General features: G+C 40.5%; 1 protein-coding gene across 2 annotated transcripts in view; it reads left to right on the forward strand.

Annotated features, from left to right (window-relative positions):
• The window catches only part of UNC5B (unc-5 netrin receptor B), a 181161-nt gene extending 157465 nt beyond the window's left edge, over window positions 1–23696 (forward strand). For both annotated transcript variants that reach the window (XM_075610595.1, XM_075610596.1), the window contains 8 exons: window positions 864–1241; window positions 2991–3078; window positions 3883–4051; window positions 5070–5303; window positions 9068–9217; window positions 11559–11723; window positions 14328–14506; window positions 15230–23696. In XM_075610595.1, the coding sequence (XP_075466710.1) occupies window positions 864–1241; window positions 2991–3078; window positions 3883–4051; window positions 5070–5303; window positions 9068–9217; window positions 11559–11723; window positions 14328–14506; window positions 15230–15395 (1529 nt within the window). In that variant the 3' untranslated portion in view covers window positions 15396–23696. The remainder of the gene's footprint in view (window positions 1–863; window positions 1242–2990; window positions 3079–3882; window positions 4052–5069; window positions 5304–9067; window positions 9218–11558; window positions 11724–14327; window positions 14507–15229) is intronic.
• The last annotated feature ends 3139 nt before the right edge of the window (window positions 23697–26835 follow it).

The raw sequence follows: 26835 nt of genomic DNA on the forward strand, positions 1-26835 counted from the left end.
CTCTCTTCCTCAGGTCGGCAGTGCTCTGCCCTGAGGAAGGTCCATTATTTGGGACCGAAACATTGGAATTTTGTGCTTTGTTTAATACAATAATTATTTACTTTACTTCACTTACCTTTTTATATATATATATATATATATATATATATATATATATATATATATATATATATATATATATATATATATATATCCCATAGCCTCTCTTGCATTCCCAGTAAAATCAACCCCACACTGATGAGACCCATCAAGGTCGAAACAGCTGTCTGTGGGTGGTTTTCTGGGTATGCACCTTAACCCTGGCTGTGCTCAAAGCTGTGACCATGCAGCAAGCTTAAGCCTATAGGGAACCATGTTAAAAATGGTTATTGAGGCAAAAAGTGACACTGTGTGCTCATTTGCATGTCATTTCCCAGAATCCCTTGCTGCAGTGGAAATGCTGTATGCTGGGTGATGGTGGGGAAAGGCGGGGTTGCAGACCTGCCTAAGACATGCAGATGAGCATACAGCTATATTTGCATATATATATATATATATATATATATATATATATATATATATATATATATATATATATATATATAAAACAATGTGTCGCCAGGAGTGCTCCCTACAGCTCTTGCAAAAGGAGTGCTGGATATTAACTGTGTGCTGGTACCCAGAGTATCAGTGCTTGTCTGGAAGGGGTTCTGCATGTTTTCCTACACTGGATACAGTGTAGGTTTTTAATGCACTCTAATTCATTGGTTTTACAATCAGAGGTGACAAATCGGGTCCTGGAAGACTAGAACAGTGCTGAATGGCTCTGCACTCAATTTAGAATCATTCTGTGAGTATCCAAATATTTGTATCTTTTTTTGCAGACAATTCCCAGCTCCTTCATCCTTCTATGCAGCCAGATTTAACTGCCAATGCTGGCATATACCGGGGCCATATGTACGCCCTACAAGACTCTGCTGACAAGATCCCCATGACCAACTCTCCCTTGTTGGATCCACTCCCAAACTTGAAGATTAAGGTCTTCAATTCTTCTACAGTATCCTCAGCTCCTGGAATACACAATGGAACTGATTTGCTTGGGGCAAAGTCCATGGGCACCTACCCAGGGGATAACAGCATCATGAACGCAAGGAATAAAGCCATGAGCTCCCAGCATCTCCTGGCGCTACCTCGTGATTCTAGTAACAGTGTGACGGGGACATTCGGATGCCTGGGTGGAAGACTCACTATCCCAGACACAGGTGGGGATGCAAAGACAATGATTGTCATCGGCAATCCAGTATTTCCTAACGTGACTCTTTCCAAGCTATTTCACGATAAGACAGAACATCTTGTGACAATGAGCATTCACTGTCATGTTTTTTTGCTTATAAAAAAATAAGCACAATAAGAGGATAGTTTATAAGGGTAATTTATTTATAAAATAGTAAAACACATTGACGCTATCCATGTACATTACATCAATCCATTATCAATGAGATTAAAATAAAAACATCATTATCCAGGTGACATAGTAGCAACTATTTTCACATACCTAAAACACAAGAAGATATTTCCAGAATGTACAGTATATCTTAGAAAGGAGCAAATTGGTGTCAAAAATCCTACATTATTTAATATATTTCATATATAATATTGAATTGCTTTATCAGTCTCCTTTGCGGGGACGAAACACGTCAGAGAACCTTTTTCGTTTTTTTGTTCTGTGATGTCCATTTGATTTAATAAATAAATTTTTTTTTTTTGCGCTTGGTTGGTTCCTTGATTGGATAGCAGTGACCACCATTTTTTCTCAATTCTACGTTTAAAATACATGATGCGTTAATGGCAGCCTTTCACAATTAACCAGTTCAAGTCCATCATGGTAATCCCGAAGAACGTTTGTGCAACTTTGTATTAATTACGTGACATGGACTGCTTATTTCATTGCTTGTATGTTAGAATGTACTGCTGCATCTAAATTATACTCTGACAAAATCAATATGGACAATGGTTACATTCCAGGAGCGGTTCTCAACCTTTTCTAGACAGGGGTCATTTTTTTAATCTATGGGGAACCCCTGCTCTTTAGACATCCCTCATCCCTTCCTCACTTACACGCAACACACTCACCCTCCATTTCACAAACGCACACTCGGCACACCCCTTCACACATCATACTCACCCTTTTATTCAACACTCTCCACGTGTATCCCCCTTCTCACACAGCACACCCCTTTCTCAATCATTCACTCCACATTCATCCCCCCCTTTCTCTTACTTGCACCATACAACTTCCCCTCCCCACATAAAGCCATCACGCCCTCTCCCCACACACCGCCACTCCCCATCAGTCTTCCGCACTTCCCTCATCCACCTTCCTACACATCTACACACCTAAAACATGTCCACAGCCCTATCGCTGAACAGCCAGCAGAGTGATTCCCCCTTGGCAGAGCCACTTGGGTACCGCGACTCTGTGGTTGAGAAATACTGCATTAGATAAACAGTACAGGCATACCCCGCTTTAAGTACACTCACTTTAAGTACATTCGCGAGTAAGTACATATCACCCAATAGGCAAACGGCAGCTCACGCATGCGCCTGTCATCACGTCCTGAACAGCAATACCGGCTCCCTACCTGTACCGAAGCTGTGCGCAAGCAGGGAGACTATAGAGCCTGTTACAGATGCATTATTTACATCAGTTATGCACGTATATGACGATTGCAGTACAGTACGTGCATCGATAAGTGGGGAAAAGGTAGTGCTTCACTTTAAGTACATTTTCGCTTTACATACATGCTCCGGTCCCACTGCGTACGTTAATGCGGGGTATGCCTGTACAATTGTGACCACTAGGGTCAGGATTACATAAATGCACCAGTTGCTAAACAAGGTATTTTTAATCATAGACTGTGTGTGTTTCTAATTGTCAGCCATCAGGTCTGTCGATAACAAAAAACAGTGTTTGTTGAATAATAACTTGAATATGTTGTTTCCTTCCATAGGGGTAAGTTTGCTGGTACCTCATGGAGCGATTCCTCAGGGGAAGTACTACGAAATGTACCTAATGATAAACAAAAGAGAGAACGCAGTGTAAGTAATTCCCGGCTCTTGTATTTTGTCTCTTCACTACACTTACTACGGACCATAAACATAAAAATGGCTTTTCCTTAGCAACTTGTATTCCTTCTCTTGTACAAATCCTATCATAAAGATCTATACATTATGCTCCCCAAGTTAGCATTTTTAAATGGTTTATCAAAGTATCTTTCACCCACTTGTATATGGGGAATGGTTTTATGCAGCAACAGAACAAGTGCTATGAATGGATGGCGCTATACATACAAAGATATGCATACATACACGTGATGGGAGTATTAGTGTGATGTATGTACTGTATGTACGTTTTAGTGCTCTCACCCTTCTCCACTTTGTGTATGTGGAATAAACCTCCAATTATGATTTGGCATTAACTTTGTCTGTCTTTAGTTCTAAGGTGTCATGTTATTAATATAGTTTGTTGGATGCTAACACTGTAGGGGTACTAAGCCACAGTCCAGCTCATGTCCCATTCACTTGGATGCCGATAAGGGGCACTAAGGCTTAGCACAATTTAGTAAACCTGGGCCTTAGTCCCTTAAGATTGTTAATTTTGTGACAAGGTCAAAAGAACAAAGGCAACATTTTCCGTATTACATTGACAGACATAAAATAGTTGCTACAGAAAGCAGATTTTACATCATTTGTTAAATACAATATAGTCCTTATTTCATTTCCTTTGTATAAGGGTTGGAAATGAGGTGTAAATAATAAATTCCTCCTGTTGAGTTAAAAAGCCGTCTAGCACATAAGAAGCCTGATGTGTCACCCTAACACTCCTCTTGTCTTCTCTTCTAGTTTACCTTCAGAAGGAACACAAACAGTTTTGAGTCCAATGATCACCTGTGGTCCCACTGGGCTTCTGTTGTGCAGACCAGTTATCCTAACTATTCCTCATTGTGCAGACATCACCACATCAGACTGGATTTTACAGCTAAAGACCCAGTCCCAGCAAGGCAACTGGGAGGTAAGCAAGCTTATTAGGTGGAATTAACCAATGATTTCTGGTTATATACACTAGGTAACCTCCATACTTATATAGGGATGTATCTGCTCTGTAAATGTTCTGCAATAACCTCCTACCTATATATAGGGATGTATCTGCTCTGTAAATGTTCTGCAATAACCTCCTACCTATATATAGGGATGTATCTGCTCTGTAAATGTTCTGCAATAACCTCCTACCTATATATAGGGTTTGTATCTGCTCTGTAAATGTTCTGCAATAACCTCCTACCTATATATAGGGTTTGTATCTGCTCTGTAAATGTTCTGCAATAACCTCCTACCTATATATAGGGTTTGTATCTGCTCTGTAAATGTTCTGCAATAACCTCCTACCTATATATAGGGTTTGTATCTGCTCTGTAAATGTTCTGCAATAACCTCCTACCTATATATAGGGATGTATCTGCTCTGTAAATATTCTGCAATAACCTCCTACCTATATATAGGGTTTGTATCTGCTCTGTAAATGTTCTGTAATAACCTCCTACCTATATATAGGGTTTGTATCTGCTCTGTAAATGTTAGGCAATAACCTCCTACCTATATATAGGGATGTATCTGCTCTGTAAATATTCTGCAATAACCTCCTACCTATATATAGGGTTTGTATCTGCTCTGTAAATGTTCTGCAATAACCTCCTACCTATATATAGGGTTTGTATCTGCTCTGTAAATGTTGTATCTGCTCTGTAAATGTTCTGAAATAACCTCCTACCTATATATAGGATGTATCTGCTCTGTAAATGTTCTGCAATAACCTCCTACCTATATATAGGGGTTGTATCTGCTCTGTAAATATGATCTGTTCTTTAAGCCTGTAAGTTCAAGTCGTAAGCATAACAACCAAATCATGAAAATGATTAAACTCAATGTAAAAGTCTTTACGGCTTATACAATTTCTAGACAAAGCGGGGTGTGCTCAAAGTCGTAACTCGTTGGATATAAGACACTAATACATTGTAATTGTTTTCCTTTAGGAGGTTGTGACACTGAATGAAGAAACTCTCAATACACCTTGTTACTGCCAGCTGGAGAGCCAGTCCTGCCACGTCTTGCTTGACCAGTTGGGCACCTATGCTTTTGTAGGAGAATCGTACTCCAGGTCCGCTATAAAACGTCTTCAGCTTGCTATCTTTGCACCAAGTCTCTGCACTTCTTTGGAATACAATCTCAAAGTCTACTGCTTGGAAGACACACCAGATGCACTAAAGGTAAAACACATACATTTGGATGCCACTGGGTATGTTGCAGTAACAACTGGATAACCACTCAACAGCAACAGTTAGTTGGTCAACAGAAGTGAGCAAAACAATAATAACTTAAGTAGATTCAGGATCTGTGATATTTAATGCCATGTTAACATTTAATGACGATCATCCTGAAATGGTGAAAGCAAAGCTGACTACTTACAATATGTAGCCCTTTTACCTGAGCACTCCTACATATTATCACCTTTCTTCTTATGTAATGGTAAGTATAATAATAATAATGATGATAATAATAATAATATTGGGAAACTCAGATATATTAAGAAATTACTTAAGATTGTATAATAAATACAGTAACTCCTATCATGCAAGGAATATTGACAACATTGGATTAATTAGAATAATTTAATATTACATGAATGAATTGTGATTAGTATGTAGATATGAACTGCAACTGTAATGTAGTTAAGTATTGTTTAGGTCATAAACTTAGTTAAATCAGGTCATTTTTGTCATGCTGAACAGAGTACTTTGAGTGTTAAAACATGTAAAACTTTTAATTGATCTGGAATCATTGCAAATGTGAACGTTTTGCATTAGCCAAGGCTGGTTTTGTTGCAATGCTAGTTAATAATGTAAAACATTTATATTCCTCAGCAGTTGGGTTAGACTCAGATAACATCAAAATTGGACATTATCTGTGTAAATCAGTCACAAAACATGGTTTATCTCGGACACTAATTGGCTGATCTTTAATTATGTGAAACAGAAACATTCTATCCAGTACTAAAAAGAGCACGCTAATTAAAAGCATTAAACTGTTGCCCGTTACTATCTTAAATATTCCAACAGCTTATATTAAAGCAACATGTAGTCCTCTAACCTTAAAACTTCCAGGTAATTAATGTTCTCACTGAGCTTCTTCAGTGCTTAAAGGGCAAAAAAGTAATTATTTTTTTATTACACATCTCAAGTTTTGCACACAAGTGAGAGGATTTCGTCCTAATGACCTAATTATCTCAATGGGTAATGTGAACAAACAAAGTACAGTACTGTAACTAGAAGTTAGGTGAATAAACAAGTATAGTATAAAAGGCTGGACTGCCCTTGTTATAGTCTTAAACTGTCAATATGCTAACATTTGTTTCCATAGTTTTCTCAGAATTTCCATGCTTGGGTTACAAAATAATAACGGTTATTTTTATTCATATACAATTTTTTTATTTTACAAAATTTTCTTTGCTCATTTATCAGATCAATTTACATTTTAAATGTTTGTTTCAATGTAGGTATCTTCCATCATGAATGAATTAGAAATAGCCGTGTTAGTCCAGTTGCGATAGTGCAGAGTAAATGAGTACAGTACTTCAGTATTATGTGATACCTTTTTTATTTGGACTAACAGCTTGTCTTATAATACTGTATGTATTGTTAGTCCAAATAAAAAAGGTATCGTCTAATACTGAAGTACTCATTCCCTCTGTACTATCAATTTAGGAAAAAATTAAGAATACAAGTTATGTATTTGGTATAGGGTTTGTAAGGTAAAGTGAGTCATTGCGTTTGTAACTATCAACATGCACAAGTCTAACCCACGCCGACTGTTCTCTGTCTTTGATGCTCTACTCAAACCACCCTCAGCTGCCTCTCCTTCCTCCATCTCCGCTCAGGACTTTGCTGACTATTTTAAGGAAAAGGTGGAATCCATACGGCAGAACATCCCCTCTGTTTCTTCCCCCCATCCTACACCTCTTCCTAACTCTCATCCTGCCTTCCTTGAGTCTTTTTCCACTGTCTCAGAGGAGGATGTGTCGCTGTTGATCTCCTCTTCTCCCTCTACCACTTGCCCTCTTGACCCCATTCCCTCCCATCTCCTAAAACCTCTAGCTCCTACTATAATCCCTACGCTTACACACATTTTTAACTCCTCCCTCTGCTCTGGAACCTTTCCATCCTCCTTCAAACATGCAACAGTCATACCATTACTCAAAAACAGCAAGCTTGACCCTACCTGTCTTTCTAACTATCGACCTGTCTCCCTCCTGCCTTTTGCCTCTAAACTACTTGAACGTCTTGTATTCTCTCGCTTGCTCCATTTTCTCAACACATATTCTCTCCTAGACCCTCTACAATCTGGCTTCCGCACTGCTCACTCCACCGAAACAGCCCTCACTAAAATAACTGACGACCTCCATGCTGCTAAAGACAGAGGTCATTACACTCTGCTCATATTACTCGACCTCTCTGCAGCATTTGACACCGTGGACCACCCTCTTCTCCTCCACATTCTCCATACTCTAGGTATTCGGAACAAAGCTCTATCCTGGATCTCATCCTACCTCTCCCATCGTACTTTTAGTGTCTCTTCTGCTAACACCTCCTCCTCCTCTATTGATCTCTCTGTGGGGGTACCCCAGGGCTCTGTCCTGGGACCTCTTCTCTTTTCTCTGTACACACTCTCTCTAGGTGACCTAATAACATCTTTTGGGTTTAATTATCACCTCTATGCCGACGACACACAAATATACTTTTCAACACCTGACCATACACCTGCTGTACAAACCAAAGTTTCTGAATGTCTCTCTGCTATATCATCCTGGATGGCCCTCCGACGCCTTAAACTCAACATGGCTAAAACAGAGCTCCTCATACTTCCTCCCAAACCTGGCCCTACTACCTCCTTCCACATTACTGTTGGAACTACAATCATTCACCCAGTAGCCCAAGCACGCTGCCTAGGGGTCACATTCGACTCCTCTCTCACATTCGCCCCTCACATTCAAAACATTTCTAAAACTTGACGCTTTTTCCTCCGCAATATAACTAAGATACGCCCTTTCCTCTGTTGTTCGACTGCTAAAACTCTGACTCAGGCCCTCATTCTCTCCCGTCTTGATTACTGTAACCTCCTGCTGTCCGGCCTTCCTGCCTCTCACCTGTCTCCCCTACAATCTATCCTAAATGCTGCTGCCAGAATCACTCTACTCTTTCCTAGATCTGTCTCAGCATCTCCCCTCATGAAATCCCTCTCCTGGCTTCCGATCAAATCCCGCATCTCACACTCCATTCTTCTCCTCACTTTAAAAGCTTTACATTCTTCTGCCCCTCCTTACATCTCATCCCTAATTTCTCGGTATGCACCATCCAGACTCTTGCGTTCTTCTCAAGGATGTCTTCTTTCTTTCTACCCCCTTTGTATCTAAAGCCCTCTCCCGCCTTAAACCTTTTTCACTGACTGCCCCACACCTCTGGAATGCCCTTCCCCTCAGTACCCGACTAGCACCCTCTCTATCCACCTTTAAGACCCACCTTAAGACACTTGCTTAAAGAAGCATATGAATAGCACTGTGGATATTCTAAACACGATACATAATGCTTGGCCCCCTGCAGACGCACTTACCAGAACTCCCTCCTACTGTCTCTGTACGTTCTCCCTACCTACCAATTAGACTGTAAGCTCCTCGGGGCAGGGACTCCTCTTCCGAAATGTTACTTTTATGTCAAAACCACTTATTCCCATGATCTGTTATTTATATTATCTGTTATTTATTTGATTACCACATGTATTACTACTGTGAAGCGCTATGTACACTAATGGCGCTATATAAATAAAGACATACAATACAATACAATACAATCAATGATGGAAATAGTAATCAGATCTAAAATCCAAGGACATGTAAAATACATAAACTTAATGCTGGACATAATGTATAGTTCATGTTTTCGATGTACACTAACAGTTCAGCATTGTGTCTTGCTCACAGGAAGTTTTTGCGTTGGAGAAGACCTTGGGGGGATACCTTGTAGAAGAGCCTAAGCCACTGCTATTTAAGGATAGTTACCACAACTTGCGTCTATCCATCCATGATATACCCCATTCACTGTGGAGAAGCAAACTGCTTGCAAAATATCAGGTCAGTAGTTACATAGTTACATAGTAGATGAGGTTGGAAGAAGACATACGTCCATTGAGTTCAACCTGTGCTAAATTTAGACGACAGATACTTTATCCTATAGTTGTACTTGCAGTATATTGGTTCAGAGGAAGGCAGACAAAAAACCCAAGTGAAATATCATTTAATTATATCTCATAAGGGAAAAAATAAATTCCTTCCTCACGCCAAATATTTGCCATCAGATTACTCCCTGGATCAACATCCTTCCCATGTTTCCTACTTTTTTATATCCCTGTATACTTTTCCTTTCTAAAAAGATTTTTTTCAAGATATCTATTGTATCCGCCATCAGAGACTCCATGGGTAATGAATTCCACATTTTAACTCACCTTACTGTAAAGAACCCTTTCCTTTGTCGCTGGTGAAATCTCCTTTCCTCCAACCTTAAGGGATGCCCCTGGGTTGTTTGTACTGTCTTTGGGATGAATAGTTATTTGGAAAGCTCCTTGTATTATCCCCAAATATATTTATATATAGTTATCATATCCCCTCTTAGACACACTTTTTCTAATGTAAAAAAATCTAATTTAGCTAGCCTCTCCTCATAAATCAGATTTTCCATCCCCTTTATTAATTTGGTGGCTCTTCTCTACACTCTGTCTAGTTCCATAATGTCTTTTCTATGGTGTGTAGCCCAAAATTGTACTCCATAGTCAAGGTGTGGTCTCACTAATGCTTTATAAAGGGGCATAATTATGTTTACTCCCCTTCCATCCATTGCCCATTTAATGCAAGATAAGACATTGTTTGCCTTTGCAGTTACTGCATGACTTTGGGCACTATTACTAAGCCTGCCGTTTACAAGCACTCCTAAATCCTTCTCCATCAAGGATCCTCCTAATTTATCCCCATTTAATTTGTAGTTTTCCTACTTACCTGGTAAAATAATGTGCAGTACTCAAACCATTTACACTAAAAGCATTGTTACAATTTTGTAGAGTTATGTGTACCACAACCTATCTATTTTGTAATATTTGTAATTATTTTCTTTACTTTGCTATTACTACTAGTTACAGTAGCTACCAGTGGTCAGAGAGGATGAGTAAAGATTACGTAGTTTATACAGTACATTGTGTTATGATCTCATATTCTACTTAAATAGGCTCAGATGTCACTCCATTGTACACATGTCCATCTCGCTTTGGGGCTTCTACATAAAGCAGTGGTACCATGTGCAGTAAACCAGCGGTGCTCAAACTGGGGGGCTTTTTCTGGGGGGGGCGCGGGCGGTTGCAGAGACCATGCGCTCTTCCCAGAGGCATTTCAATGAAATGCCGGGGGCCGTGCGAGGTCTCTGCAACCTCAACTTACCGGGATTCAGCCAGCTACTGGTCACGTTGCCATGACAACGCGGGGTCATGTGATGTGAGCGTCATCATGGAAACGCACGTCAAATGACGCTGCAGGGTCATGTGGCGTCACGTGACCCTTGGCGTCATTTGACGCCAGGTTATTGGGGAGGGAGGGCGCGAGCTCTGGAGCCGGCACACAGGGGGGTGCAACAAAAAAACTTTGCGCACCCCTGCAGTAAACCTATTGACTTACCATGAGATCCAGCTACCAGCATCTAGTAGATGACCCCTACTTTTATAGCATACCCATAGCAAAGGTATTGCTTTACCTTGTTTACCCAATGTTGTATTTCATTATGTAAAGTACATCAGTATGTATGCTGCGCCTTACAACTAACATAAGGGCATACAATCTAAATATTCAATGGACTGTCTCCTTCCTGCTTGTGTTGTATAAATTCTGATAGACAAAGTCTCAGGGTGCAATACCATAAAATGAATAAAGGTAGCACTAAATGTATTTTATTTGAGCTCCAAGTCAGGAGTGCATTGCCTTTTCAGTGCTTCCAGTGAGGAATCACATAATCATTTCATCATAATATACAGTATCATCTAATCTTACACTGCAAGAAATAACTGTATATCCACATTCAGAGAGACAGCATCGGGCGGCACCTGCAGGAAAGTAACCCAGTGCATCTCACCATGATTACATTGGGTTGTGATTGCTCACTTGAAATGCTTTTTATTAATATGAATGATGCATTAGCTGTGTATATAAATCAGACATATATATTGAGATTTATAGGGGGTTATTCATTAAACTGTAACAGTACCCATCAGGGCAGTATCGCACCTTAATGTCAAGTTCTGTGCAATAGAATAACCCCCGTAGAGTCTTATGTTATGAGTCTCATTCAGCAAATGTAGTCTCAAAGCTGTTTTTCATAGATAAGACTTTCACTTAGACTACTGCAGAAAATAATGATGAAACCTTCTTTATCCAGGAAATTCCTTTTTACCATATTTGGAGTGGAAGTCAGAGGACCCTGCACTGTACATTCACCATGGAGAGGTACAGCCTGGCTTCAACGGAGCTTACATGCAAGATCTGCGTGCGGCAGGTGGAAGGAGAAGGTCAGATATTCCAGCTGCACACCTCGCTGGAAGAGGTGAGAAACCAATGGGTGCTGTGTGGGAGAGCCTGGGGCACACATCAATGGTGTTTGCACGACTTTTACTGGTTCTGCATTGTTCCTTGCCCAAATCCGTGTACTAGTCTGGCTGTATGTTATGCCATTTCTATAGAGCTTGCTCATATCTTGATGGTCTAGGGTTTTTCCCATGGCAATGTGAAAAGAAACAATGCACGCGTCTTTGCACCCAGCTTGCTATTGATTTTGGTTTCATGATTTGGATGCAGTGAACCATTGAGGATATTGAGTGCTGGACCGAAACCAGTCTTTAAGTAATGCAATTTTATTTTTGGTATACTTTTCAAGACTTGTGTATCCCAATGAAAATGAAGGCTCTCAGATTTCATTTAGATGCCATTATGCCACCTTTACACACATGTATGTATGTATGTATATATTTATTGCGCACCAACCATGTATAAAGCGCTTTACAAAAAAGATACTTTACAATACAGGGAGCACAATAACAATACAATAAGAACAGGAAACATAAAATCTGAGAGTAGCAAAGGAAATACCAGCGCCAGAGAACTTCAAATATACGTGTTATGTTAGGAGACATACAGAGACGGCAGGTGAAGAAGTAAGTACAGTAGATGGCAGGCCTTAACCACAATGGTTGGTAGGTGTGATTGAGGGTGCGGCCAGTAGCTTCATTCAGAGGGTGCATTTTTAGGTTTGATTTAAAGATAGGGAGAGAAGGTGCTTGGCGTATGCCGAGTGTGAGAGAGTTCCACAGGTTATGGGCAGTAACAAAGAAAGATTTTGGGAAGAGAGCAGTTGATATGGAAAGGGTTGAAAGGAGACTAGGCCGCGTCCATGGTGAGTGCGCCCACGCGTGCGATCAAAATGCTGTGCCTCTATGAGGCAAGCCATAGAGCGCACGACCGCGCACGCGATGTGAAGCTCCGGAGCTCGCCATCCATGAGCAGACAAATACAATGTTTGTGTCGCAAGATGGCCGGGTCACGTGACCGGTTCACCCAATGAGGGCGAATCAGCTCCATGATGTCACGGCCACGCCTCTGACGCCTCCCCGTCGCATCTGCCCCATGGCCACAAATTGCTCTAGCTACAGACGCACGTGACGCCACGCGCATGGTCGCGTGCTCGCCATGGACACGGAATTATTAACTAGCACAGGAAATGAGAAGTGGCATATCAAGAGATCAAACCTGATATGTAGGGAGAAGCAGACAAGCGGAGAGCCTTGAAAGTGAGATAGAAAACATTGTAAGTGATCCAAAACTTGATGGGAAGCCATGAGAGGGATTTAAGGAAGAGATGAGCAGATAGTGTTCTGGGAGAAAGTGAAATCAGGAAGACCTGTAAGTAGTATGTTACAATAATCCAGATGGGAGCGCAGAAGGGCATGTATATACTGTAGCATAAGAGCAAAGGGTGAATGTTGACAATGTTTCAGTGGAAGAAGTGACATGTTTTTTCCAGAGCATGAACTTGAATGGAGAGGGAAGAGTCAAATGTCATGCCTAAGGAATGTGATTTGGTGATTTTAGTTTACTATGAGGGAAAAAGAGGATTTGGGGCCACGCTTAGGATGCATGGAAATGTGTTCCAAATTACAGACAGAAAGGTTATTCCCATGAAAACTGAAATGCTATATGCAAGCAGAATATACTGTAGTTATTGCACACATAAGTTATTGTAGTATTGTTAAAGCACCACTAAAGTAATCCTCATGCATCATCTTAATAATGATTTGATAGGTGTTCATAGTAATGCGGTGACGCAATAAATTCCAGAACATAATATATTTTAGATCAGCATCCATGTATATATAATCTAGAAAATATATATATACTATTACATTTACACAAATATCTTCAGATTATGTAGAAAACATAGCGCTGAATATAACTGAAATATAGGTAACATTATGCCATAAAGATTGCATTTACTCTTGTCTTGGGGAAATGGTGTTTTACACACATTTGTATGTGTTCTCAGTGTTATTATTAGATTTTATGTTTTTTTGTTAGTTACATTTTTAAAAAGCATATATTTTGATATAAAAGATCATTAAACTTTATGTTCAAATCCACTTTGTAATTGTGCCTTTTTGATAGTGGCATATATATGTACAGGTATTTAATGTTGTTTGGAACTAGTGCTTAAAAGAGAACATTAATTATTCAGGTTCAGTTTAGTGTTGGAAAACAGCTTAACATTTAGCAATTATCGGTGTTGTGAAGATTGAATGCCTATCATTAAAAATGAGAACTGTATCTGGGCTGCCAGAGGCATGACAAGATTATTCAATGAATCAAACATTTTTTTTTGTAATATACTACAATGTTTTACTTTATACTAATACTGTATTAACATCATTATTATAAGGGTAAACCGGATGTTATGAATAACAATTAGAGTCACTGATGTGTTACTTTCTAACAGCGGTAATATTTTGGGGAGTGTCACCAGCACATGGGGACACTATTCTGTATGACATGTTACTTAACATCTGCTGAAACATTGGGGTACGTTGCTCTCAAACATCAAAAGAAGACCCTAAGACTCAAAGAGAAGAATCAATAACATGCAACACTTTTTTATTACCAGAATGCCAAATCGTTTGATCCATTTTGCTCACACCCCGGAAGCAACGTGACGACTCAGCTGGGACCCTATGCCTTTAAGATTCCCTTCTCGATCCGGCAGAAAATCTGCAACAGTTTGGATGCCCCCAATTCCAGAGGGAATGACTGGAGACTTCTGGCACAAAAGCTCAGCATGGATCGGTAAGCCATTTTGCTACTCTTGGAGTCAAGTTTTCTCCACCCAATAAGTTTGATAAAAATGTCCTCAGTTTCAAATAACTGGTTGGCAAAACGATGCTGTATGTCTTACAACATACCACAGAGGGGTCTGTTTGCTAAAGTATGATGGCCATTATCATGGCTAACAGCCATCCACTCGAATGGCCGTTAATTATGAATAATGGCTACTGTATGAAATGGCACCATTGGACTGTAAATTATGCTTGCAGGGATTTCCTTCTTCCAATGTGTTTTGCCTTTTATCACTACCATGCATTTTCTATATCTGTATAGTAATGTTTGTTTGCTGTCTGTAAAGTGTACACGTTTAATGCTATATGCGTAAACATTTTCAACACTATGAACTCGCATTACTGCACTTGCCTGAAAAGTTTTAAGCCCCTAAAGTTCATGCTATTGCTGGCATTTCTCCTCAGCTATGTGCATGTAGCAAAAACAATAAATATTGCATAACATCAAGAATATGATATGTTCCTTCAGCTAAAATTCAAAAAGCTATTTAGAAGCCCAAAGCATCAGTGCTGAGATGAAGTCTAAACTCCTGAAGGTTAGACCTGTGCTTTTGCAGGATATACAGATTTATACAGATTTAAATCCCAAGATTTAAATATATCCTATACAGGATATACAGATGTACATGTATATACAGATTTAAATACCAAGCTGTTTGTATCTCTCTTTCAGATATCTAAATTATTTTGCCACCAAAGCCAGTCCGACAGGGGTTATCTTGGACTTATGGGAAGCCTTACACCAAGACGATGGTGACCTCAACACTCTGGCTAGTGCCTTGGAGGAGATGGGCAAGAGTGAGATGATGCTGGTCATGGCAACTGAAGGGGACTGCTGATGATTTTAACTTGGTTGACTTCAGTCAATGAATTTATGGGAGATGGTAGAATGGGTTGGGGGAGAAAGGCCTTTGGTCCTACACAAGAGACATTTTCGGTCCTTGTCAACGTTGGATGACTTACAGAGCTGCAGCTAAGTATGGAGATGGAAAGGCATTCTCCTTAGCGTCCAATCACGACCAGCCTTAGAAATCCTTACATACTTTGTTTACAAGCCATCCAAATGACTAATGGATTATACTTGCATCCCCCCCACACCATAAAGCCCAAGAAGAAAGCGTCATTGGTAACCATGACATCTACTTGCAGACATGTTCCACTCCACCAGGCCAAGCATATCAGACTTCATAGTTTTAAGTCTTTTCTTTCTTTTTTTTTCTATCCATCTTAAATGGCATATAATCCTTAAAAGGTCATGTACAATCTAAACAAACTGCTTTTATCCTATCCAAGCTTGGAACAGCCTTACTAATAAGGCAAAAGGTTTCTTAGGAAACGCAAGTTTATTTATTATCCAGATCTTTGGATGAGTCCTTGTTTTATATGTTAATGGGTGAGATTTGTGAGTGTGTGCACCCATGTGTGTGTTTGTGGCTGGGAATGACAGAGCAATTTGTGCTAAATCTCTTTTTAGTAGACATTTATCATTTTCAACCAAGCATAAGGCAATGACTGGTTTACAGGTTTGAAGCCTCATGTTGATATAAAAATCGGTAATGTATTAAAATGTGTGGCTATGAACAGGCGTGATTAAGATTTTACTTTTATTTTTCTTGCTATTGTTTGCTTACCCCAATACCCTACACAGCTCAGGGAAAACAATACATTTGATTTATACAGCATGGAAGGATGTTAAACGAGAGAAGATAAGGTTTCTAATTCACTAAATGACTATTGCTTTCTCATAGATGAGAAAATGAACATAAGCATCCTCAACCAAGACTTAGAAATGTCTTGGGGTTGACATCGCCATTGGAGTTTAGTATTGTTCATTTATCATGGTAATTATGATTACTTCATTCCAATGTCTTATATGACTACCAGACGAGAAGGTCACCCGTGAACGGGTCTCACACAGAATAAACAATCTCTACGAACATTTTAGTTGTGCTTAATGGACACCAAGCTCTTGGAATATAAGAAGGAAAACAAGTCAGGGAAGAGTAATGAATAGTTGATGCTGAGTTTCAGCTGTAGCTTGGATTTATTGCTAAGATATCCTTTAGTCATGTTCTACAGGCATCCCTGCTTGATGTGCTTGCTTCAACAACAAAAAATACAACATCCATATTAGGTGGGAGAAAAGGATTTTCATATTTAAGTTTAAGAAATACGCAGGAGTGTGTCAGAGTGATTTGATTGGAGAGCAAAGCTTTTAAAAATGAACAAATTGCTGTCTACGTACTTAGGCAATTTTGGAGGACAAAGTGGTATTTTGATTTTGCCTTAGCATCAATGTTTGAAAGTCTTTGCGTCACCTTCTGTGCCCTCAATCTGCCAGGTCTCTTGTGGAATAAACCTTATTTAGAACTCTGAGCCAGATGTAAGGGACTGGAGGAACAAGCTGGTTACCTATGATGCACATTGAAGCACAGCAGGGTGCAATGCATCAAAACAAGTTCTCCTGAGCAATGAGACCCCATTGAATCACAAACTTTGAACGTTCTTTTCAGTTATGTATGGCTTCATGACATAAGACAAAGGAATACTTTATTGTCATAAGGCTGGAGGGCAATCATGTTAAAGAATATTGAAGAAGCAGTTTCTCAACCATTGTTGAAGAGTTTACTTTGGGAATAAGTGTAGTAGAAAAAGAATCCCTGCTTAAAGCTTGGCTAATTAGCTTGCCAGGCAATGGACAGTATTATGGGGCTTTGCTATATATTTCCATCTTTATCTGCTTCTTGTATCTATTTCGTGAGATAGAGGATCGAAATGAAAATGGTTTCAATTAAGGTACAGTAATGATGAATCATAACAACTATTTTTAAGAAGTGGAGATGGAATGAAAGGAGAATATTCTAAGGTTTCTTTGAGTGTGCTGGAAAGTTTCCGTTGCTGAACTTCATGGTACTGTATGCTTATTCGTGTTTATTTATAGAAGTAGAAATACAATTACATTTCATGGTCGCTTGGGTTCTTCTCTCAGGGGTTGTATGGACAATTTATTTAAGCCCTTGTTTGCTGGAAGAGCCTTCAGCATAAAGGCTGTAGACCCTTCCAGTGGACAAGAAAATAAGGTGGACACAAAAAACAATTCAGGTTCTATTTCTCTCAGGGGCTTTTGGAAAAGTTGGAATGATAACTATAGCTACGTCCCCCTCCCTTGTGCTTTAGTTAAACAGTTTATTTTCATATTTAACTTTTTCTTTGATAGGTTAAATGCTCTTTAGAGGTTTTGTCAAATGGAAAAGGGCACCATTATCATTCATAATTAGGTGATGGCAAAAGGAAAAGTCAACCCATTACCACTCTTAATATATGCAAAACAAGGTGTTATGTCATTAAGATGGATATCAGATTATGTTACACAACATTCTGACACTTTTGAGTTTTTGAAGAACAGTATGTTCTTATTAACAAGCAGTGCCACGTTGTGAGGGCTCTCCGCTGACATGTTAGCAGTGTATAAATGTCAAAGCATTTAAATGGGATTCCAGACTGTATCGATATTTGGATCTAGAGGCCACAAATTCACATGCAGACTTTGTAGAAAGAATAATAAATAGTCAGATCCTGGACACATGGCAATAGAAAATATCCAGCTGTAACTCAAAACAGCAATTGTGTATTCTTCACATGGACGACTGTTCTTCTCTGACAGCTCAAACAGTTGGACACAGCTGTTATTTTACTTACCTTGAATTACCAATCATTTTCTAATTGAATCAGCCCTTCAGTTTCAGTACCAATTGTCAATGCTTTTGTATGTCTGTTAGTATTAACTTATCTAGGTTTGCTCATATCCATAGCCATCTCATGACATTTAAATATAACTATTCATTCCATGGGAGAACAGAGCCCTTGATCTTAGTAGGCTACAACCAATCCATGAAGCCTTGATACCTAAGTGCCTTTACATTGGCTGATGAGAACACCCCATGACCATGTTATTTTTTATAATGTACTCCTCTTTCTGCAGTTACTGTGTAGACATTAGGGCCCAGATTTACTAAACGGTGCTAATCCTCTGGGCACTCTTAGGCTTTACCCCTAGCACTGTCTAGTCAATCTAGGCCTTGGTGCCTAATGCTTAACATTAGACTTTTGGTGGCTTTCAACCTTTTTTTGGTTAAGGGACCCTATAATTATATTATGAAATTCTGCAGAACTCCAACCTCTCTAATAGCACGTCTTAGATCAGATGCATTGTAAGGAACCCCAACCCTCTCTAATGGTGTGTCTGAGATGAGATGCATTGTAAGGAACCCCAACCCTCTCTAATGGTGTGTCTGAGATCAGGTGCATTGTAAGGAACCCCAACCCACTCTAATGGTGTGTCTGAGATCAGATGCATTGTAAGGAACCCCAACCCTCCCTAATGGTGTGTCTGAGATCAGATGCATTATAAGGAACCTCAATACTCTGTGATAGCGCGTCTGAGATCAGATGCATTGTAAGGAATCCCAACCCTCTCTAATGGTGTGCCTGAGATCAGATGCATTGTAAGGAATCCCAACCCTCTCTAATGGTGTGCCTGAGATCAGATGCATTGTAAGGAACACCAACCCTCTCTAATGGTGTGTCTGAAATCAGATGCATTGTAAGGAACCCCAATCCTCTCAAATGGTGTGTCTGAGATCAGATGCATTGTAAGGAACCTCAATACTCTCTAATAGCACTTCTGAGATCAGATGCATTGTAAATTCTTCTGTATTTGGTACAAATTTCAAATGACCTGAAAATTGGAGAAAGCCCTTTGGGGATGCCCGGGGAACCACTGTTGAAAAACAGTGCATTAGACATTGATGATGACCAATGATGGTTGTAAAATGTTATGAAATATTTGTCTTAATACAGACAGAAATTAATTTCATCATAATAGACAAAGGAAATGGGTGACTTTTAATGTCTGCTTGATACAGACAGGTGAGGTTGGGGATTTTTAATGGAAACTAAAATACAGTGCTCTCCTAGATTTAAATGAGGGTTCAATTGTGAACAGACAGTTCAACTGCATAAAGAAGTCTTTACACTAAGTGTGCCTTCTGAAAAGGAATAACAACTTGTCAGCCAGTATAAAACAAGTCCTTTTATTTCCCTAACATATATTTTGCAGTACGAAGACTGACATATATTTTATATTTTTGGGGAACAACTTGGGGATCTGCTGTTTAGCGGTAGACATGTGCACGGCAACAATATCAAATACTGAACAGACGGCATTTCTTTCAGTGCTTTATGCATTTTGCACATTATTCAGAGCTTATAGAAGCCCCGTGTATTTTCTGCTTTGCACCAGTCTCTGTTCGTGCTTTGAAGTTCTGCGTTTCCCTTTACCCCTAAAGAAAGTGAACGGGAATGCCGATTTCCAGGCGTCCTTTAATATGAGACTCTGCATTCCTTAGTACAAAAGCTAACGCGCTTCATCTCAATGTCCTAAAGACAACACAGGCTTATCGTTAAAAAAAAAAGTGAATTACCTTTTTATACTCAACTCAGTATTACACAGTCTCTCTGCTTTCTTTTTTATTTATTTTTTTAAGTGTTTTTTCCCCCACCGCCCTTCAATTTATTTGAATCATCTCCTTTGTAAAAAAAAAAAAAAAAAATAGTAATAAAATACCAGCAAGGAATACATTTAGTTGTGTACAGTACTGTTTTATCATGTACAGGGGGGGGATAAACAAAATAAAGTAGTTTAAAAGGTAAACGTGTTAGAAATGGACTTCACACACATTTAAACTGAATTAGTGTTAGACATCTTCCTTGTGCTACTTTACTGGTGCAAATCTTCTGCTAGTCAGAAGTCACAACATGCTGGGGAGAGGCTGCTATACGCTGTGTTGGTTCCTGGGAAAATAAGTATTCTGAATGGTACCCAAGAATAAAAGTGCAAATGAATAACACCTGATGTATCAAAGAAATGTTTTTTGATAATCGATGGAATTTCTTTCTTTGATACTTCTAGTGCAGTACATTTTCCTGAGAATTAAACCTTGTTTTGCCTTTGAAATATGGCCCCATAAATGTATGATATAGACAAAAACAGTAAAAAAAGATCCGGGCACACTCCGTTCTCCTCCAACACGCAGACGTTTTTCAAATAACTCTGCTCCCATTACTATTTAGCAGATCAGTATTATGTCAGGACTAGGACAGCACAATTTCATGTTGTTCACCTGTTCAAAGAAATGAACTACATGGGCTTCAGGTAGCAAAGAGGTTAAAGAGGCGATCCAAGCAATATCCTACATGTTTTTTGTTTTTTTTATAAATCAGTTCTGTAGTATTTTTTTTATTAATTCAATTTTTAACGAGTTTTAATACACTGAGCATCCCTTTGATTTCTATAGCAGGTTTTACACACTTCCCCAGCAGTGCAAGATATTTGCAACAGTTTCCTGTTTGTGATCATTTGTTGCCAATATTCCCAGCAGTTTGAGTTGCAAACTGTAACAATAGATAATGTTATCATAGTCATTTAAGAATACATTGTAGCTACTGAGTTACACTGATGTAAGGATTTATTGAAACTGAAAGGCATCCTTTTGTTGAACACTAGTAAGCTGGATCTTCGCCGATCGATTACAGGCGAATCAATCGATCGGCAGCTTTGGTCATTAGTCATTCTGATATTTAAAATGAGCAGTAACCTAGGATTGCTAAAATCTCACGTAACAATAATAATTCAACTTGGAAATTCTGGAATCAGGACGGCCTTCTCCAGGTTTCGAAGGATAGGATGAATCATAGGCAGTCGCACACAGCGCCAATAAATCAGGGTGATAAGGTGCACATATGGAACACAGTTAAAGGACAAAGCACAATAACTGACGGGCGTCAGCTAGATGTAAAAAAAAAAAGAGTCGTATTAGTGTTAAGAAGCAATGGCAGAGCTGTGTCTCAGAGCTGCCACGTCAGAGGCTATTTTTAAACAGATATTTTTTCTAGCAGTCAAATGAAACTAAGAAGCATAAGGAGTAATTGTTGTTGTTGTTGTAGTTAGAAACCCTTCTACTTAATCATTTCTTTTATAATGCTGTCTGGCACTTACACTGTTGGGTACTGTATTTTTTCAATAAAAGGCAGTGATGTTAGTTTGTTTTGTTACAGCATCAACGAAGTCTTATGGTAACTCTTTGTGAACTCAGATAGCTGTTGTGAGGTGATAATGGGGCAATGCCATCGTTTTGAGACTTCTTGGCATGTTATTAATGCTTGGGCTATAGCAGGAGTGGCCAACTGCAGTCCTTAAGGGCCACCAACAGGTCAGGTTTTCAGGATATCCCTGCTTCAGCACAAGTGACTCAATCAGTGGCTCGGTCGAAGACTGCAGAACCTGTGCTGAAACGGACTGATTGAGCCACCTGTGCTGAAGCAGGGATATCCTCAAAACCTGACCTGTTGGTGGACGTTGAGGACAGGAGTTGTCCACTTCTGGGCTGTAAAATATTATGAAATTGTATTAATAATATAAATATGCCACTGGTCTGAGCCTCTAGCGTGTAGTATTCCTGTGGAAATACAATAGACATGGGCATTCCTATGGTAATGCTTGGCAAAGTTATTCAAAAATTGGCAAAACTTTGCAGCTGGTTTTTACAATGGTGGTTTGTGTTGACTGATAAGTGACAAGGCCCATAAGGACTTCATTGATAAGATAGGGTCAATAACTGATGGTACCTTTTTCAGGGTATTGTGCAGAGCGATTCTCTTTTTATTAAAACTGTGTAGCGATGCATTTATTTTCTGCAGAATTGTTGTGAAAGGAGGCGTATGCACATGGTTTGTACACGTATGAGTGTAATATCTCACTCTCTATCTTGGAGTACAAATCACATTGCATGTAAGAGGGTCAAAAGTGGAGGCATTGACTTAAACTGTGTAGCCTTACGGGATGCCTGATTTCAGTGCCAATTAATACATTAGACACTGTGGGGCAACATTTACTAAGCAGTGCTACGCCATAAGGCACCATGCAGCTCATTTGTGTGAGTGGCGCATTACCGCTTAGCAAATTGGGCCCCGGAATATTTAGAATTGGGGTGTCGAAGATTACAAAGCTAAAATGATCCTACCCAATTACATGGCATGTGACAGACACCAGTGTTCCATGAACTGCTCCCTTCATCCTTAGAAATGGCCCCTTCACAGCCTTCGATCACCCTAACTCACCCACCACGCAATGCTACCAGTATATCTCCAAGGAGGTGATTAGAGGAAGCAGGGTGCAGAATTGCTTGGCTTGATTGAAAATAACAGAGAAGCTTACTTTGGCAGAGATGGTGAACACGTATTATAAGACACTTGTTTTACTGCTGTTAGTAATTACTGTAACTGGGGCGAAGCTACAACATAGGATTTGAAGTGTATTCAATAAAATGACCGTACTGTGCTTGAATGCGGGAGAGCATAGTAAATATTTTTAAATACATCCCTGTGTTGTCTGAAAGAGTGGAAATGTGGGTCTTTACCATCCAGTATCATCATATGTACTTAATCATTGGAGACATTTCTTAAGTCAGCTGATGGGTAGCACATACATGAGTATTTGTTCTGGCAGTAAACAAAAATAGGCAAACGGGGGGAGGAAGTTGATGTATGAGCATATGTGACACATACAGGCGTAATCTGCACAAGATAGGACAGCAAATAGCAAGCTAACGGGGAGGAATAATCAAAGCTAGGGTGTCTTTTTATTGCATATTTAAAATATCAAAGCTGCTCACATTAAATTAGGGTACACAATAAGCAAATGAGTATTGTAAAGATCCCATATTCCTGTTTTGTTACTGTGGAGTTGGTGTTTGCTTTTCTATCAGGGAACTAAAACCCCTTCTATGCCGCAGGCTTTTTATCCCATGACTCCTTTCTTGAACCATATCCAATGGCTGTTCCAATTTCATTTCCATTTCCACCTACTTGTGGGTCTGGTGTGGGACGATCTCTGTTATAGACGGTGGCATTTTCTGGCTGTCTGCCTCACACCTGCTCCTTCATTCTCCTGACCCCTCCAAACACCTGTCTGTTAATTCTGTAAACTACAAATTGTAAATAAAGGTTAGCATTCCTATTGTAACAAATTAATTTTTATGCAATAAATTATATTTCCTAGTCTAATAAAAAAATAAAATACAATTAAAGGTGTGGTTCTTGCTTCATTTCAGCGATTGGTTTGAAGATGCAATCCATCTGTACAGGCAGAGGTAGACAAACATTTTAAAAGCTAATGAGCCAGACAGAATTTTTAGGAGCCAAGGTTTTCTAGCAGTCGCTCAAAGATACACACACACACTCTCTCTCTCATAGACACACACACATAGACTCTCAGATACACACACACACACACACTCTCTCTCTCTCTCTCTCTCTCACAGACACACAGATACACACACATAGACTCTCAGATACACACACACACACATACACACAGACTCGAATACACAAATATACTTGCACGCACACACACACACACACAGTCTCAGACAGACACGCATACAGGCACACAGACTATCACCAGCACGTACACACAACACAGACTCAGACACAAACACACAATACACACTCACTGACACACACTCCAACAGGCGCGCACACACACACACGTAACCTCCTGTGTAATGAGATCACACACTGTCACACTGTCCTCTGGCAGGTTGCTATCCAAAGTGCTCTGGACATGTGACTGTGATGAACATGAGCAGCCAACAACTACGGCTGTGGTAGGGGAGGGACTATGAGGGAGAGAAGCCTTTAGAAAGGGGGTGGCCATGTGTGATCAGATATGCTCGGACCTGAGTGCTATCATGTCCAGTCAAGGTCTGCAGCTGGAGAGAGCTACAGTTCCAGATGTGGCGCGAGAGTCCAAGCGCCGCTGGAGGGAACCCTCAACGGCTGTAAAAGCACCGTGGTACCAAAGCACCTTTTTCGAAAAGCACAGGCCTGCAACAGGTTCAGTACACAACAAGCTCCTGCAGCGTGCCAGCACCATCCCAAGCCAACCTACCCAGGATTGGGTGGTTACTACACCACGGACACTTACTCACACCCACACAGCGTTATTTGGGGATTATCTATTACCCTGTATACTGTGTGCAGTGATCTTTGAGGTACTAGTCAGTAAGGTGTCGGCAATCTAGTTGCATCGTTCATACTGTGTCTGTGTTATTCCTGCCGTCTGACCATAGGCTATGTGGGGCCAAGTAAGTTATTAAGAGGGACTCAGGCCCCAGCCTCAGCTATAAGTCTGGGAGCCAAAAGTAGAGGAGTTACACATACAAACTCACACAAACAGAGAGACCCACACTCACAAACACACACACACACAGACCCACACTCTCCAACTCTCACAGACTACACACACAGACACACAGACTAACACTCACAGTCTCTCACAAACACACACACACAGACCCACACTCTCCAACTCTCACAGACTACACACACAGACACACAGACTAACACTCAGTCTCTCACAAACACACACACACACACAGAGACTCTCACAGACAGTCCTCCCCCTGACATACTGTCATAATTGAGAGCAGGGCCGCTGGCAAGGGTGATGAGCTGGGACAATTGTCCTAGGCCCAGTGGTTGTGAGGGGCCCGGACAGTAGTCGGCCCAACATCTACGTACAGCTGCCGGGTCCCACCTCTCCCCAGCTGCTGCGACGGTGTATTCACCCCAATCCCTCCGCCCCCACCGGTCAGTGCAGGAAGTTGCGCCCGTCCAGTTGTCAGGCCCAACTTCCGCATCTACCAACATGGGTCCGGAGGCCTCCCCCAGAAGGTTTCATTGTTGTGGGAAGCGGGGGAGGAAGTGTGTCTGTGTTTTGAGTGGGGGGTGGAATTTGACTGTGGTGGGGTGCAAGTTGAATGTGATAGGGGGGGGAGGCTGAGTGATAGGAGTGGCATGGATTGTGTGAGAGAGGAAGGGGAATTGAGTGAGAGGAGGGGATTGAGAGAGGGGTGGGGTGAGTGAGCGAGGGGGGTGAGAGGAGGGTATTGAGTGAGAGTGACAGAGAAGCCCAATGCTACATCCAATATGACAAAAATACACAGGAAAATACTTATATATTCTCTTGAAAAAAGGTCAACATCACCATACACCCTGGACTACTCAAAAGCCTTGCACTATCTACTGAATGTTGGTGGAGAACTCTAAAAACCAGCACACCAACCACTGCTCACTCTAATGGAAAACACCACAAATTTACAACTTGTAAACAACTACCCAAATTTCTACTCATACTATTACTCTCTCTAGCAGGTGATGTTGAAACTAACCCAGGTCCTCCCATTTCAGCTCTGTCCCATGCCCCTGAGAATTCCACCTTTAAATTCCAAAAAGGGCTATCTGTCGCCCATATAAACATCCGGAGCCTGCTGCCCAAACTAGACGAACTAAGGGCATGGTGCCTTATGCATAAACCCAAAGCCATCGTTCTTACAGAAACATGGCTATCCTCTAAAACCCCTGATGCAAATATCGCCATTCAGGGATACTCCATTTTTAGGAGAGATAGGTCAAAGAGAGGAGGAGGGGTGTTATTTTATATTGCAGACACCTTACAATTTACACTGCTACATTGCCCACCAAGTCCACCCTCTTTTGAAACTCTAGTTGGCAAAATCTGCCTCCCCTTTTCTAAGCCCATCTTGCTTGCTGGCATCTACCGCCCCCCTAAAGCCCCTCTACAATCCTTGACTGATATCACCCAATTTCTTGCCTCCATTTCCTCTCTGAATGAGAAGAGTGAGCTGCTAGTTCTTGGGGATTTCAACTTCAATTGGCTTGACCCTAAAAACCACAAAATCCAGATACAACTCAAGTCACTTAACCTATCGCAACTCATTTCCCAACCCACACGAATAAACCTGAAGTCGCATAACCATTCCTTGCTAGACTGGATTCTCTCCTCAAACCCCAGCAGAATCCAATCCTCTGGCATCCTTCCTGACATTTTCAGTGACCATGCAATAGTGTACTGTGTAAGGAAAATTAAACCGCCCCATTCAAGCCCCAAAGTTCTCCTCACTAGAACATTTAAAAACTTTAACCCACAACAGTTTCTGGATGACCTTACCAACTGCCCATGGCACAGAATCGATTTAATCCCCGACCCTGACTCTGCGCTCGACTATTTCCAATCCGAGTTCTTAAAACTCTGCGATACCCATGCTCCACTACGCAAAATAAGGGTACGGGGGGCCCACCTTCCATGGGTTACACCTGACCTTATAGCACTCTACCAGTTCAGGGATGCCTTGTGGA

This window comes from Ascaphus truei, chromosome 8 (genome assembly GCF_040206685.1).
Source record: "Ascaphus truei isolate aAscTru1 chromosome 8, aAscTru1.hap1, whole genome shotgun sequence".
Lineage (NCBI taxonomy): Eukaryota > Metazoa > Chordata > Amphibia > Anura > Ascaphidae > Ascaphus > Ascaphus truei.